The sequence below is a fragment of the Gallus gallus genome, chromosome 4 (genome assembly GCF_016699485.2).
Source record: "Gallus gallus isolate bGalGal1 chromosome 4, bGalGal1.mat.broiler.GRCg7b, whole genome shotgun sequence".
NCBI lineage: Eukaryota > Metazoa > Chordata > Aves > Galliformes > Phasianidae > Gallus > Gallus gallus.
Genome location: NC_052535.1, coordinates 37,446,377 through 37,462,868, shown reverse-complemented (window position 1 = coordinate 37,462,868; position 16,492 = coordinate 37,446,377). Strand labels below are relative to the sequence as shown.

At 53.4% G+C, this 16,492-nt stretch overlaps 1 protein-coding gene across 5 annotated transcripts in view; it reads right to left on the bottom strand.

The window, feature by feature from the left end:
- The window catches only part of LEF1 (lymphoid enhancer binding factor 1), a 54,687-nt gene extending 41,109 nt beyond the window's left edge, over positions 1–13,578 (bottom strand). For all 5 annotated transcript variants that reach the window (NM_001398056.1, NM_001398055.1, NM_205013.3 and 2 more), the window contains exons 1-3: positions 13,348–13,578; positions 12,717–12,780; positions 11,332–11,465 (exon numbers count right to left, since the gene is read on the bottom strand). In NM_001398056.1, the coding sequence (NP_001384985.1) occupies positions 11,332–11,465; positions 12,717–12,780; positions 13,348–13,557 (408 nt within the window). In that variant the 5' untranslated portion in view covers positions 13,558–13,578. The remainder of the gene's footprint in view (positions 1–11,331; positions 11,466–12,716; positions 12,781–13,347) is intronic.
- Positions 13,579–16,492: the final 2,914 nt, after the last annotated feature.

Sequence of the window (16,492 nt, the reverse complement as noted above, 5' to 3'; positions counted from 1 at the left end):
GTCACACCGTCTGTCTGGCAGCAGCCGGCCAGGCAGCCCCACGCAAGCTTTCCGTCCCAAACACATCCTTCCTGGCAGGGAAGGACACAGGCCCTCAGGAAGCTGCCGCTCCTCCCGCCACACTCAGCAGCGGGGGTCCCACAGGGCTCCCGGCGCCTAAAATGGGTGCCAGAAATAGAGCCCAGGCAGGCGCTATATTTAGTGGAGTGAGCGGTGCCTCAGGAAGGGCCCCTCCAGCAGACAGGCATGGCCTCGTGATGGGTCCTGCTCCCCAGGTGAGGATGCTGTGCTGTACCCAGGGTAACATGCGGCCATCTCCTCTCAGGGGATTGTGGGGCGGTGAGGTGGGACAGATGTCCTACCTCTGCAAGGAGGCTTGGAGAGCAGAGCATCTAATTAAGACCACAGCTCTGGTTAATTGAGCCCAATTCACCTGTGACGTGAAGAGCCACAATCCCATCAGCAATAATAGGACTGCATCGGCTTACACCAGTAATGACTTCAGATCAGTGGTATAACAAAGCTAATTCAATACTTCTGTAGGTCCAGCTGCTCAGGCTGTGGGGGGAGAGCTGGAGATGGCCTCTCTCCCTTATGCCCAGCCCTGAAAAGCACTGACAGTGATGCAGTGCACGTTGGCAGCCCCTGCTGGGTTGTACTGCTGGGTGTCGGCAGGTGACTGTGTGCTTGGGGCCATGCTGGATGTGGTGAGGTGATGTGCTAGCTGCTCAGGTACGCAGACATACAAATTGACAGCTGCACAACCCTGCTATTATCGCTACACCCACTGCTCCCATGGGGTTTGGGACGAGGGGATGGGGAGCCTGCATGGGGTGTCCTGGGCATGTCAGGGGGCTAGGAATGGCAGGGCTGGCCCTGGCTGCCCCGCACAGGCTGCTGCCCTGAGCACAGCAGTTCTCTCCTACCTCTGGCCAAAGAAAACTCAGCTGCCACTGTTGTGAGGAGAGGAGCATTACCGTAGGCCAGTCAAGTTTTGACTGGTCTGATTTCCATAACACACGCTCTGCAAACATCTGCCTCCTACTGCATGCTGGGTTGCACTGGGACAGGTCTCTCAGCCAACACATTCCCCAGGGCTCCGTCTGCTCTGGTAAAGCCAAGTCACAGGTGTGCCCACCAGCAGCCACAACCTGCCCAGGTGCCCTCCCCAAGGTCCCGGTCTGGCTGTCTTCTCCGGAGAGGGATTCATACTATGGGGCATCCACAGTGTCCTTTGGCACATCAGAGTTGCCTTTGTGCTGTTGAAATGCAAGCGCTTCAGTGAGGTGTTGCCCTAAATGAGGAGCATTACTGCTCTGCTGTTGTTGGGACACTTGGCATGGCCAGGCTGGGAAAGACAAAGGGAGAAAAGCCTCATGCTGAGAAGCACAAGGCCGGCCAGCACATTTCGCCGTGACACTCCATCTCCAGGTTTGAAACAGGGAAGGCAGGCAGCTGGTGCTCGCCACAGTGGCCAGGCAGGGCCTTATTCCCTGAGTAGGAGAGGCCCACAGCTCCATTTGCTCCTTTGCATCCACTCAGCACAGGCATCAAACAAAAACAAGCAAAGCACTCTGCAGGGTTGGCTACAGCACCTTCCGCTTCAGGTTTGGCTGACTGAGCCCTGTGCTTGTCTGAAAGCCTCCCGGTTCATCCTGCTTCAAAACCAGCACGTTTCGAAACTTGTGCTTCGCATCCTTCAGGAAGGAAACAAGATCAGAAGGCACCACATGTCTCTTCTGTACAGGATTTCTCATTTTGTCATGACCTCCTGCTCCCTGCCTAGGCATCAGCTGTCCCTGCCATGGCTTCTCCCTCAGTCAGCAAGCAGCGTGTCCCACAGCCAGCATTTCCATTGCCAAACCACAGACCTGTTTGCACCTTTGCAGCACACGTGATGTTCTGCCCAGACAACATAACCAACCGGTGGGACCAGAAGAAACAGGCTGGCACTGGTGGGACAGCTCCAGCCCCAGCGCAGCCCCTGCTGCTGGCAATCCTGGGACGACTACTAAAAAATCCAAAGCAATTCTCTTTAAGGTACCATCGACCCAGGGATGAATGGGATTAGATATCAAGCTGCAGATCTCTGTGTGTTGTTGTTTTTTTTTTTTTTTAACTGGCTGAGCATTTCTGCTGCACGGGGCAACCTCCAGCTTACAGAAATCAGATGGAAGGCGTCGGTTTTTCACACTGTGGGCCTAGTCTCTCACACCATATCTCACAGTAACATCTATGCTCATTAACTCTTTTCCTGTTCAGTTTGCAATCCCATAAACATCTCTATAGCAGGTGATGTCATTGTTTACACAGAAAAGTGTGACATATATTTCTCTCAGAGCAGCACCAAGTGAGAAGAGCCAGCAGCAGGTTAACAAGCAGCTCTCTGAAATCCCCTCAAACCCACAGCAACAGCAGCACCCAGCATCGGTGCCTCCAGCCCAGTACATCTGCTGGTCCCCTGCAATTTGCTTAGGGCCACTAAGTGGCCCTATCCGATCTGCCGTCCCATGGTTGGCATCAGTCAGACTTCCCACCTCTACCAATCAGCATTCCCAGCTGGTTCTGTACTCTTGGAGCTATCCAGACACATACCAGGACCACGGGGTGTGACGCTCTCCTCCTTGTAGGCAAAGGCTTAAGCAATGTGCTCGATTCGGTCAAGACAGCTGGCATCAAAAGCATCATGAATCAGCCAACCACCAAAAAAGATAAGTAAGACCGCTCTTTTTTTCCCCCCGACGTTAAAAACATCCCTTTACCATTGAAATGCACAGGGAGAGAGAGGGAGGTGGGGACTTATCACCATGAGAAAATGCCTTTACTGTTTTTGTGTGAGATTCCGCATTTTTTCACCAAACATTTAATCAGAAATCTCAGTTCAGCTTTGTAGGGATTTTCAGAGCCCTCGGTTCGCTGCTGCAGTCTGCAGCAGTTTCGCAGGGAGGGAGAGGCGCAGCCTAGCCCCCTGCCTCGGTATTTAGGGGCGTGCAGGAAGCATGTGAGGGCGGAGAGAGCAGCTCGTGCTGAAGGCAAGGCTCCAGGCAGCCCTGGAGCAGAGTGATCCAGTCTGAAATGAACTGGCAACCCTAAAACTTTTTGATAAGATAAAAATTCATTGATGTTGGCTCACACTGGGCCCGCTTCAGCTCTGCACTTGTCCTCTGTGTTTCCTTGGCATATCTGTTCCTTTCCTCTATCTGCTTTAGCATAACTTTATTTTTCTCTTTTATCTTTAGCTAACTGCACCCAGGGACTGGAGGGATTGATTTTTTGTTTTGACTCATTGTTTGAAGATCTGTAACTCAAAGCAGCTTCTTGCGCCTCTGATGTCTAGGCATGAGCAGTATAAAAGGTGAAGCGTGTCCTATGTACCGAGCCGAGCAGGGATACCGTTCTATAATCAGTCATCTGTGTTTTATTTTGCCTTTTCGGGAGGAAAACTATTTTAAGACTTTATAGGCAATAACACTTGAAATAAATATTCTCGTGGCTGATACTATGCACGCCGGTTCTTTCCCGTTTTAAAGACAGTGCGCCATTGCTCACTACTCGGGGCAAAAAAAGCACCAAGTTCCTAATTAAAGGAGGCCATTATAAATCAGAAGATATTTTGACCATCATGTCACACCCCCGGCAGCCTACTACCGCCAAAACGTTGCCATGCAAATCCAAGAATGCTCTGCTTGGGGATGCGCTGCCGCAAGGCGAAACAAATCCCCTCCGATGAGGGAAGGCAGAGGGAGGGGACTGCGCACCCGCGCTAACCCGCTCCCATGCGCTCCCTTTGCCCTCGGGGCTGGAGCTGCCTTCTTTTAGGAAATTCTTGCCCTCAGGCTGTGTCCAGCAGGCAGCTCATTAGGACGTGGTGCCCGGGTTTCTCACGCAGAGGTCGCAGAAAGCTCGCCGCGCGCAGCGGTGTTGTTTACGATAGCCCATCTCCTCCGCTCCCTGAAGTTGCCCAGCTTGCTGAAATATGGTTACATATGCAAACATTATCTCCCAATTGTAACCTCATTTTCTGCTCTGCTGGACGGCGTGACCAGCATTTGTCATCCCGCCACCCCCGCCCGCCACACCGCTCGCACGTCCCTAATTGTCACCGAGATGCGGCGTGCCAGCGGGACGCCGGTGTCCGCTGCTCCCCATCTCCACGCAGTCACTCAGGTAACAAACCCATAATCTCGTCCTGTTTTCATGATGGTTGAATTACACATAATTGTTCCTGCACAGTGATTGATTTCTGCCTGAATAGAGACCTCTGCCTTTTTTCAATGCGAGCGAGTGGCAGCCAAGTCTCTCCATCGAGGAGGAGGCAGCAGCCTTTGAAGAGATCAAAGCCAAGGCCGCGAGCAGTTGTGCGCCCTGGGAATATGGAAAGCCTTTATGCTCTCAACCCCATTTCCAACATCATGTTGGATTGCAGCTGCATTACATTCTGCCAGCATTCTTAATGCTTTTAGTATTGACTCTGACATCACCGATAGCTGTTTTAAAGTAACAAAAGCTGAGGGATGACTTATTTTCACAACTCCGTAATTGGAACATGCAAAGTTAGGGGAAGGCAGCATTTGTTTTCAATCTGAAATACAAAAGAAAGCACAGAAAATTATATAAGTTCCCCAAAATTAAAAACATGTTTTTCATATGGAAAGAACAGAGGGGGCATTTTTATAGCCTAGACCACACAAAATGAACTGATTATGCACATGTTTTTTCAAGCCTAAAGGCTGAAGTAAAAATATGATTGGGTAAGCGAGTCAAATCGGGAAAAAATATTGTGACTCATGGTGCATTTAGTGACTTCTAGCACCTGATGCAAGGCAAAATGCTACAGATGCCCTGGGTGCTGCTTCCCTCTGCAGCTCCTTGTAGTAAACTGACAGCAGTTCGCTTAGCCTAAACCAGGCACAACACGTGGCGAACGAGCATTAAATCCCCATCAGTTATCTGGGAAGATAACCAGTGATCTGGAAGTATAAAGCACCGTAGAGCTCCTTCTTAGATTTCCCCTGCTCCAGCCACACAACAGCCATAACGCTGCCTTAAAGATCGCCACAGAGCTATTTTCGGGGGGTGTCGGATGCTCCTGCCCTCCATCCCCTCCTCCCCTGCCCCCATGGGTGAGCGCAAAGGCAAAAATCTCCAGCTAGAAAGGTGGCCCCGAGCTTTGATTGAACACACGCCCACACTGTCCCGGGAACACATTTCCAGGGAAGCCTTAAAATGAACTGGTGGGAAGGAAAGGGGACGGGGAGGACGGGAGGCAGAGCCAGGGATGCCGCACAGCTGAGCTGCTCCTGTCCGGAGCACCGCTGCCACTTCAACAAACACTTCTATTCATTCTGAAGCCACTGAATTGAGTCTTTTGAGAACAGTAGTTTTGAAATACGCTCACTGCCACTACGGCGTGCGGAGTGGTGAGGAGCGAAGAATGCGTAAATAAAGCATAAGCTGTAAAGAATTAAACGTTATAAGCTGTAAAGAATTAGACGTTATGAGCACTCGTGTATTAGCAATAAAAATAATTTCCTCTTAGCTGCATCGTTTGCCTTCTGCCGTTCCAGAGCTCCTTTTTTCCCTGCAGTCATTACAGCCCCGTTTCAGAGACAGCAGCATGGGACCTGCCCTCCTTCCCTGCGGACACCACGCCAACATCCTTGTTACTACTGGGATCGTTGGTACTGTCTCAGGGATACTTTGGCTGTTCCTCAGCACACACACAGCCACACTGAGGCTGAAAGTGATGCCAAATGTAGCAACCCAACTCTTTACCACAACGCAAAAGCTCAATTTTGAACAGCATTAAGAAAGAAGCCTTTCCTATGTTAATCCAATGTGTGTTCATTGCTTTTTTTTTTTTCTGCCCCTCTACTCTTTCTCCATCCCCAGAAAATTTACTCCTCCCTCTGCACACCCTGAGAGATCGTTCCTCTGTGGTTCCAGTGCCTGCTCTGAGGACAGGAGAATGCCCACAAAGAATCATCGAGGGGGAGCACGGGGTGCCAGAGCTGCCAGCTGCCATTCTGCTAGGACATCCCGTTCCTCCTCTGCCTCTCTGTCCATCCATCCCATCAGGAGCCCCAGGCATGGGCACACAAACACCAGACCCCAGAAGCCAGTGGGCAATCCACATAGCATTGCAGAGGTTCCTGAAACAGCATCAGATGTCAGGTCCGTGATGCTGCAACCCTGCCTTTCAGCATCAAGCCATTACTGGGATGAAAAAGTACTTTTCACTATAATTGCTGCTTATTTTCCTGGATGCTGAAGGAGCTCAGAAGCTGGAGGAGCACAGGATGGACAGCAGCTTCCCAGGGGAGGGAGTGCACCGTGCTCATTATCTGGTCCCATTTGTGCTGGATTTCTAATAGAGGGACTAAGAAAGAAGTAAGAGTGCACATCACAATGCTGGGGGCAAGCAGCCTGCGTCCCTGCATGGCAATAAAGATGAGACACAGAAAAGGGGGAAGATGCTGGTGCTGCTGGGGTGGCAGGGAAGGAGAAAGGAAAAAGACTGAAATGTGCGTTTTGATACAAAGTTTTTACACACATTTGTTTTAAAGTCCCTCCCTGCTTTTTCTTAAAAACTTCATCAGAATTCCCTGGTCCTTCATGGAAAGGCAGTGTACAAAACAGCCAACCCAGCACTGCCAGGAGCTTTCTTATTATCAGCACTGCTTTTAATCAGATAGAGGTGCTGAGAACTTCTCTTAGTCTCTGCTCCATATAGATTCCAGTTTTTACTTTCTCAGACTTCTGGCTTGTTTTCATGAAAGCAAAACAAGACAAAGAAGCACCACTACAAAAGTATATCTTTAGAGAGGAGCTGTCATCCAGATGGGTTCCTGAAGGATGCTCAGCAGCCGTGGATTTTGCTCCCACCTCTGCCATCACCTCCTGAACATCTCTCATCAGGCAGACAAGTCCTCTCGGCTTGTGGCCCTATTTGATGCTGGGGGCAGTAGGGGGACATCTCCCCTGCATCTGCCCACAGCCACCAGCCCACAGCCATTCCCACGGGTCATGTCCTCAAGCTCAACTCAGCGCCGGGTAATTATCTACAGAACTTACCTATTTCATGCTTAATTGCACAGGCACATACTTTTGCTCCACCCTCAGCCCAGCTGCAGCCTAACAACTTGCACTGCCCCCCAGGCTCACATCCCAGCCTCAAGCAGCCCAGCCCTGCGGTGTGAAGCCACCCAGCAGTGACACGGAGGCAAGGCGCAGGTGACATGGGACAGCTCAAAGCCAGCCCACAGAACCTGTGTGTTAAGGGCTCCGTGGCTGGAAATCGTTGCCTCCAGAGCAAGAATGCGAGTCTGACCCTGGAAAACACTTTGTCCAGCAGACATCAGGCAGAAAAGCTCTTTAAGCAAAATGGGGTGTTTTGGACATTGAACACAACCGTTTGCCAAACAAGACGTATTTACCCGCAGCCACACAGCTGGACCTGGAGGAGAAGCTCCACAAAACCCCTCTGTAACCCCACTCCCCTCAAAAACCCAAACACAGGAGTCACCAAACCAGCTTTGTCTAAGCCAGATTTCCTGATGCAATGATACTTCTGATTCTGCCCAATTAGTCTGCAAAATGCTCGTTTACACACACCCCTAGAAACAAACAAAACAAAACAAAGAAAAAATTACAGGTTTCAGAGTAAGAGGAAACGCTTTTTGTACAGGCTGCTTTGGGAGATCCTTTCATTAACAAGCTTCTGAATCAGACAGCATTTTCATAGAATCATAGAGTTGTTTAAGTCGGAAGGGGCCCTTAAGCGTCATCTACGCCAACTCCCCTGCCATGAACAGGGCCACCTACAGCCAGATCAAGCTGACCACCTCTCCCAGAGTGCCTTCATATTCTTCACTCCAAAGTATGACGCCATCTGCCACAGGTCACTCTGATAAGGAGCATAGGCTGCTGCCAGTCTAAAGCACGCTGTCAGACTGGCGGGGGAGCTGCCTAACAAATTGGCATTTTTCTGCAGCTCTCCTATTCTGAGTTTTCCTCATGGAGATTTACATCTCAAGCAGGGTCTCGATGCCTTTAGCTTAGAAATATTCTCAAAATAACACAGAGGGGAAAAGAAATCACAACAAAACCACAAACTTAAGAGCTAAGCTTTTTTGCGTTTCTTTCATTTTTTTCTCGTTAAATCCATGACAGCTTCCTCTTCTCCCTATTCCATGGGTATCAAAGATACTGAATAACGTGTGTGGGAGAGAGTGGGATTTGGGTAACAGTTTTTCCAAACCCAACATGCTCCATTCCAACTCACTTGTCAGGTTAAATGCCAGTGGCACACAGCAGGGAACGCCACTGATGTAACTCAGTGTTACAGTGTCACAGAGCAGCAAAACCTAAAGCTTCCCTTCGCAGGGCAGGGAAGCCGCCCTTCCCATCCACGCTGAGCCTGAGCATCGTCTGACCTGATGTGCTGTGGGACAGGGCATCCCGCAGCCAGACTTTGCAGGCACTAAGCACCTGGTGAGTGGATAGCAGTGCACCACCCAAACACATCTGCACCACTGGGCGCATTTATCTGCATTTTAGCACAACTCCAGGGGAAAGAAATTATCCCCAAGCATGGTGTTCATTTGAAAAACACTGACGCCTCTAATTCTGTGCTCCAAATTGCTTTCTTTTTTTTTTTTATGGTGGGTTTATGCAAGATTTGGACACTATCCTTCACAATGGTTGGTGTGCTGCTCTATTTTGGCTTTGAGAGGAAAAGAAGGTTAAATAAAAGATGTCCACACTGAGTGACGTGGCTCAGTGAGAACGGTGGGGACAGGTTGATGGTTGAACTGGATTATCTTAGTGGTCTTTTCCAACTTTAATGATCCTATGATTCAAAGAAAGATTGAGACACGAAGATAAGCTAAAACTGTGGAGAGACGCGGTCACAAAAATCTCGGAGGCAGTTCTGAAATACAGAAAGAAGCATAAAATAGTAGAAATAGAGTCTCAAGGCACAGCTCGGTGACCAGTTACCAAGAAAGTGAGCTGCTCCCAAGCAGATGGTGCCCCATGAGCGTGAACCAGAAGCACATTCCACAGGACACCTTACTGAAGAGCGCAATGCTCTCCACCCCAGAGGCACCAACATCAGCTGCTGGTGACCACTGCGTGCCCACTGCTCCAGTCCCACTGCCCGTCTGACAAAGATCTCATCACAGCCTTGTCACTTCACACCTGCACTGCCTGCTGACCAAGCTCCTCCTGCTCCAACCTCACCTATACCACAGCCACACAGAGGCAACAGATGAACAACGAGGATACCCTCCAGCTCCATCATCATGCACTTCTGCATGAGTGGTTGGGTACCTGTGAAGATGACAGACCAAGACACTGAGGACCCAACTCCCCACAGCAGACAGCAGGAACAGACTCCTCTGGAGCAGCTCTGACCACGTTTCTTCCCCTTTGCGGGGACGATCCCTGGCCGATCAGCAAAGCTGGCACGCGCATTAGCTCCCTACTGTACTTTTCGTTCAGCCCCAAAGATTGAATGAATACGTTTTTATTTAAGTGCTCAATCACTTTCTTGCTGAGAGGACAGATTCCTTTGAAGTGGGAAACCCAAGCTAAATAAACACATCCACAAGATCCAAGTCTCAAAATAGAAGCCGTTGGCTTTCTAGATTAAGTTATTCTGAATGCAATTTTCTTAAGTGAATCCAATGCCTCGGAAGGGCCGGAGTGACAGGGATGCTAATCCCCGGCTGTGGGATGGGGACAGCATGCAAAGCAGCTGTGTCAGGGCCAGCGAGATGGGACCCAGACCGACAGCAGGGTAGGAACGGCAATTCGATGCACTTGAGATGCAAAACCTTCATAGCCCCAGCGGAGCATGCTCCTGCACATGTCTGAGAGACACAGACTGTTCTACGGCTTAAACAAACAAAAAGAAGGTGCGTGCCTCTAACAGGACTTCAGAAATATTACAGTGGCAGTAAAATGCTTCTGTGTGGGTTATTCCTCATCAAGGAGCTTTCCGTACCCATCAGCAGAAGTGAAGCACGCGGAGGAGTGGGGCTTCAGTGCCTGCAGCCACACAGCACCATGAGGATCTGGAAAAACTTTTGGTGCCTGAAGCTGCAGAGATCTGGTCTGCCTTCTGGAGCCCTGTACTCCCTGCTACCTGAGGCCCACAGTAAGCTGTTCGTATTAACACTTTTTTTCTGGGCCAGAATTAAGTTGGAGAAGAGGAGGCACAGCACCGCAAGAAGAAGAATGACATTTCGGTTCTAAACCATGCAAAAATGAAAGCGGCAGCCTCTTCTCCGACAGGTCGCCCCATATTAGCTCCTAGGTGTACAGAAGACTGTGACTGAAGACACATCCATGACACTACAACTCCAGCGCTGGGTACGTGCAATGGGTGGGGTCTGTGATCACGCCTCGGCTGAAGTCACATGCATGCAGCACCCGCCTCTGGAGTGAGCCATGGGGGAATACTGCCCTTCCCCATTGCCCACTCACCATTAGTTAGGTTGACTAATGGCACCATTCTGGCAAGGATAAGGCACACTCCCTGCCCTTCCAAGGGCTGGTGCAGGGATGGGAAAAAAATTGTAATTTTTTGTTTCCTGCTCCATTCTAATATAACTTCCACAATGCATTATATTGATGGGTAGACAATATAACCATCACCGTTACAATATTGTCTTCCCATCACCCTCTACGCATACTCAGTGGAATTTACTACCCAAAACTACAAAGACACTAAGATCCATCCCTAAAGCTGTTTCCTATCCAAAAATGAAAGTGTGTTAAGATCCATCTGCAAAGGCACCTACAGCACCGCGAGCAGAGGGACCGTCCTGGAGCTATCGGAGGCCGCCCCGATCCCCAGCGAGACGCCGCGTGCCGTGGGGAGGGAGCTGATCCCGAGCGCTGCTCCCCGATGCACAAAGCCTTTTCGCATGGAGCAACCGATGGTGGGAATCAACGTCAATCAGCAGCCGGCGATACCGTATCTGGCGGCAAAAAGCGGAGCGAGCCTTTTCATCTCGCTGACAGGCAGCCCGAGCAGCCCCGCTGCAGCCCTCGAGACTCCTCAACAAACAAAGAGTTAACGCCAGAAAATTCACATCTGTCCTCACGACTACAAAGACGGCATTTACATCGCCCCACCGCACATTATCCCGCAGTGCAAAGCAGGGCTCCCCCCGGCCCCGCTCCGAGCGCTGCGGTTCGTCACGGGGTTCGGCTCCTCCACCTGGACCGCGACCGACGCTGCCAGAGCCCGAATGCACGGCGCGGCCACACGCTGCGGGACCGACGGAGGGACCCCGAAAAGTCTTCAGGGAGAGAACTCACTGTTCTGGGGATGGGTGGCGACAGAGATCCGTTAGGCATGTACGGGTCGTTGTTCATATTTGGCATCATGATATACCCCGAGTAACCAGAGTACGATGGTCCCTTGCTGTACAAGCCGCCGTCGGGATGCTTTCCTAAGGAAGAAGAGACAACGACGGTGTTATTCCCCACTCGTGCACCTCAGAGCACTTAAACAGGTACTGTGCGTTCACGGAAACGTTCTGCCTCAGAACATTCCCTTGCTTATGGCAATTATTTCTGGCAGAAAGCAGTCCCGGCAATTTGTAACCGCATTTTTTTGAAGAAGAAGAGTTAATTCTTAAAGGAGTCGGTGCACTTTGTGAGGGGCCAACGCGACATTCCCTCAGAGCAACTCATTTATTTTGCCAGTCCCCGCCAGAGTAGGCAGAAACACCAGCACTGACATCGCGTTTCTCAAGCAGCAGTTTTTCCCCCGCGTCACACGTCCCTCCAGGATGTTGGGCTGGGAAGCACTGCCAGCACGGCTTCCCCACATCACTGCTAGGAGGAGAGGGAGAAGACAGCGAGAACAAGGGGCGATCATCCCCTCCTCTCCTAACTGGGGAGAGAGGGCAGAGCTGGCACGGGGCAGACCCAGGGCCAGGGCTGCCGAACGGCCTTGGGGAGGGGGAATGCAGGGGGGGAGGTGATTTTGTGTGGAAATAGCTTAGCTCCGGGTCCTGCGAAGGGATGGGTTTGGGCAGCGAGACCGCCTGCGGGTGAGTTTTTCAGAGGATGCCAGGGGAAAAAGAGCTGCACAGAGCTGATCTTCCCTCATGGCCACGAGCACAGGCATTGCAGCTGTTAGGCTGTGCAGCACCCAGTTCTGTGAGGAACCACAGGGTCCCGGCAGGCACTGGGGCTGAGCTGCGTCCCACTCCCATGGAGGTGACGACCCGTTTCAGCCCCTGATCAGAACCACTGCACGTTAAGCACAGCCTTTGTCCTTCACAGTGCTCGTTCTTTGTACACGTGCCCGGCTCCCTAAGCGATATTCCACAAACTTTGTTATTTCCTCGGCCAGAACAAACCGCCAGTGCGTTACAGAGAGCGGGAGGGCTGCTCGGATGGAGGCGTAGGGGCTGAAGGGGCACCACGCGCTAGGGGGGAAATCACACCGCTCCCCAACACAGCCGGCCGCGCTGCGTTAAATCAACACCCTAAAAACAGTGATTTCTTCAGCGAGGATCCATGTGGCCTCCTTATCGGTCTTTCTTTCGACAACCATTTGGTCACCGGAGATAAAGGCGCGGCGCATCCACCTCCACCCCCCCCCAACGCTCCCCCGTCCCCAACAGACTCTGAATTCACACACCGACTGCAGCCCGAAGGTGGGAGCAGCACGCGGGACACGCGGTTCTCACCTTCCTCGGGGTGCTCCCTGCCCTTGTCATGGTAGGAATCCTGCGCTGGAGTCTGCCTGGAAACCTGGCCGCGGGGAATCCGGCACCGGAGAGGAGGAAGGAAAAGAGAAGTCACTGTGCGGTGCTTCGCTGTGCCCGTCCGCCTCAGAAGACGGGACAGTGACGGCGCGGGGCAGCACCGCTCGGTTCCTCCGGGCAGAGCGCAGCCCGAGGGGCGGCGTGAGGGAACGCGCCGAGCTCCGGCGGCCGAAACGCCCAATGGGTACCAAAATGCAAAAGGAAAATCAGGTTGCCCTCGTTATTGAGGGGGTACGGGGGGGGGGGGGGGGGTGGGAGAGGGGGGAAGAAAAAAATATAAAAAAAAAACCAACGGAAAAAAGGCAGGAACACCGACAAGCGGCTCGCCCCGAAGTTGTTTTAGCGTCGGGAATTTCCTCCCGACAGTTCAATGCGAACCCCTCCAAGAGCCCCCGGCCCGTGGGGGTGTGGGGCAGCGCCGGGGCCGCCGCCCGCCCCACGGGACCCGCGCCGCTCCGAGCCCGGCCGGGCCGAGGGGCCCTTTGCCGGGTCTCGGCCGCCACCGCGGGGCTCGGCCGCCCCTCCCCGCTCCCCGCCGCCCCCGGCCCCTCACCTCGTGCCCGCCGGAGCCGGGCGCGATCTCGGACTCGTTGACCAGCGAGGACTTGATGTCGGCCAGGTCGCCCTCTTCCTCGGGGTGGCTGATCTCGGCGAAGATCTTCTCCTTCTGGGGGTCCCCTTCGTCCTTGAAGGGGATCATCTCGTCGGTGGCGCAGAGCTCCGGGTCCCCCCCGCCGCCCCCGGCCCCCGGCAGCTGCGGCATCCTCGCGGCAGCGCGGCGTCTGCTGCGGCCGCCGGCCCGCCGCGGGAAGGGAGCGGGAGGAGCGGCGGGGGAGGAGGCGAGGGAGGAGGCGAGAGAGGAGGAGGAGGAGAGAAGAAGGGGGGGAGAAAATAAATAAATAAAACGAAAAAACCCCGCGAAGTCCTCGCCAAGTTGCTGCCTCCGCGCTCGGCGCCCGCCGCGGGGGGAACGGCGTAGAGAGGCCGCGGGGCTGCGCGGGGCGAACCGAACCCCGCCCGCCCCAGCCGTCGGGGCGGGGCGGGGGCGGCGGAGATGAAAGGCGCCGCCGCCGTGAGTGACATCGGGGAGGAGGGGGGGCGGCAGGGAAGGGGCCGGGCCGGGCCCCGGGAAAGTTTGCCGAGGCGGCCGCCGCGTGGGTACGCTCGTGCGGGGCCGGGAGCGTTGCGGGGCCGGGAGCGCTGCGGGAGCGGTGCCCCTCTCCTCCCCGTTGGGAGCGAACACGCGTTCGAAAGATTTTGTCGATAACCAAAAAAATTAAAGGCAAAATCCAAACAAAAGCATCCGACGCGCTCGCTCGGGAAACATCGGAGCGACGCCGCTCGTTGCGTTCGGTGCGGGGCATCCTCCGGACCACCGCTCCTCGCCATCCCGGCCCCGTCGCCGGGGCTCCCCGGGCCCTTCCCGTGCCTCGTCCGTGCTCTGCCCGCCCCGGAGCGACGTGAGGCCGAGCGTCCCGTTGGCCGCGGGGCCTCCGCACCGCTTCCCCCCGACGGCTCCGTAAGGGATGGGGCCGAGGACGGGAGCAGGTAGCGGGGCACGGCGGGAGGGACTCGGACGAGAGAGGATCGAATGAAACGGACGAGGAAAGGGGAAAGTGGGAACAGAAAGACGGGCACGGAGGGGCACCGCACGGCGCTCCGCTGGCGCTGCGCCGGGACAGCGCTGCGAGACCTCCCCGGTCCTTCTGCCCATCTGCGGGCTTTGGGCATCCTGGTTTTTCTACGCACCCAGAATTGCGTTATAGCAGAATGTCGTGGGGTTTTGGTTGCTTTCTTTTATTTTTTTCTTTTCCATTCTCGCGCGCCTTTTTAGCTTCGTTTGGCCGTTTCAGCAGTTGGGATGTTTCATCATTAGTACTTTTGTGATGATTATTTTACGATTATTTTATTTTGCGGCCCCGACGGCCGACCCCGCTCTACCCCAGCCCCACCGCCGGGGAAGGAGGGGAGTCAGAACGCAGCCGTCAATCCCCACTCACAAACCCCCCCCCGGTTGCGTGCGGAGCGGCGCCCCCTATATAGGGGAGGGCGGGAGCGGGGCGGGGCGGCGGCGCTTTGATGTCCCGCCGGCGGCCCCTTTCATCCCCCCCCCGTCGGCCCCCCCGGGCCCTTTGTGCGCCTAAATTTGGCAGGAGCATGGAGGCGCGCCAGGGCGCCCACGTGTGCGCCGAGCTCCCAGCTGAGCCGGCCCCGGGTTTTCTTCCGGGTAAGGAGACAGCGGGGGAGATCAAAGAGTTTGGGGAGCCGAAGCCGAAATGTGCATGGAAATAGGGGGAAATCATCGCCGTCGTCGTAATAAAAATAAGACCCAAAAAAATCCTGCCGCCTGGACGCGTGCCGGCCCGGAGCCACGGGGGAAAGCAGCGCGCGTGGTGGGGAGGGAGAGGAGGGATGGAGCGGGTTTTCTCCGAGAGGAAAAAATGAAATGAAATGAAATGAAATGAAATGAAATGAAATGAAATGAAATGAAATGAAATAAAATAAAATAAAATAAAATAAAATAAAATTTCTCGTTTTGTAAAGGCAGTTGGAGTTCTTCTCCAGAGGAAATTAAAAGAAATGGGAAAAAAAAAAAAAAAAAAGGGAGAGAGAGAAAAAAAGAAAAATAGGAAAGAAAAAGCCCACCCTTTTGTTTCAAAGCGCCGCGCAGCCGAGCGGCTCCGCCCGACGGCGCGTCCTAGCGCGGCCGCCCTCGGCCCGGCCCCAGCGGAGCGCGGCCCCTGCGGCCTCGGGGCGTTGAGGGGGGGTGTTCTGCTTCTCCCGTAGCCCCTTTGCAAGGTGATGCGACTGAACAGCCTCGAGTGGAAATGGAAATCCATTGGCTGACCTCCCGTATGCCTCCTGCCGGGAATAAAGGAGGAGCGTGGGTGGTTGGGGGGCTGAGCAAAGCACCCTGGCTCCTGTGCCGTATCAGGCAGGTGGTCCCAAACCGGGATTGGGAAGGCGAAGGTCTGGGATGCTGTTCTCTCTGTTCCACAGCATTATTTGTGCCACAGATAGGTGCTTTGAGTGCAGTAGAAGACAGATAGGAAGCAAGCTCTGCTGGACTGGGAAGCTCGGTGATGCTGGTTGTTGCTGAAAGGTGGACCGGTTTGTAATGCTAACAGAGGGCATCCCGGTGTGGTTTCTTGCAGCTCTATCAGAGAGCATTCCTCATTTAGAGCTACTTGGAAAGAGGTTGCATGTAATAGGTATTAGGATATTAGGATTTTTGCTTTTTAATTTACACATCCAGCTTTCCAGTTCTGGGATGCCATTAATGTTCTTACCCAGTGTTGTACGCCTACTACAACAACCCAGAATTACCATGTTTAAGGAATGAGGTTTTCTTTCCCGTGCTCCAATGGGGGCTTTGTGAGATTTGAATGGGCACATCCCACCGGTGTGTTTTTGCTGTAAGAACTTATGTTTAGTTGAAGGCATCGCTAGCGCAGCTCTCGCAAACATGTTCGATTATCTTATTTTGAGATTAAAGGGTCAACAGTTTAGGGGTTGCTTTCCTAAAGCGTCCTAAAATGCAGGGGAAACGCAGGGTGTATGGAAAGAAGCGATGACACAAAGTAGCTTGCTAATGAGCCCTTGCCTCATCGAGTGTGTGTGGTGGTGGGATGATTTCCGATGACTCATCAGGTAATGCACAGTGTGCGGATGGATGAAAGGGGTGGTGGGGCTGGGAG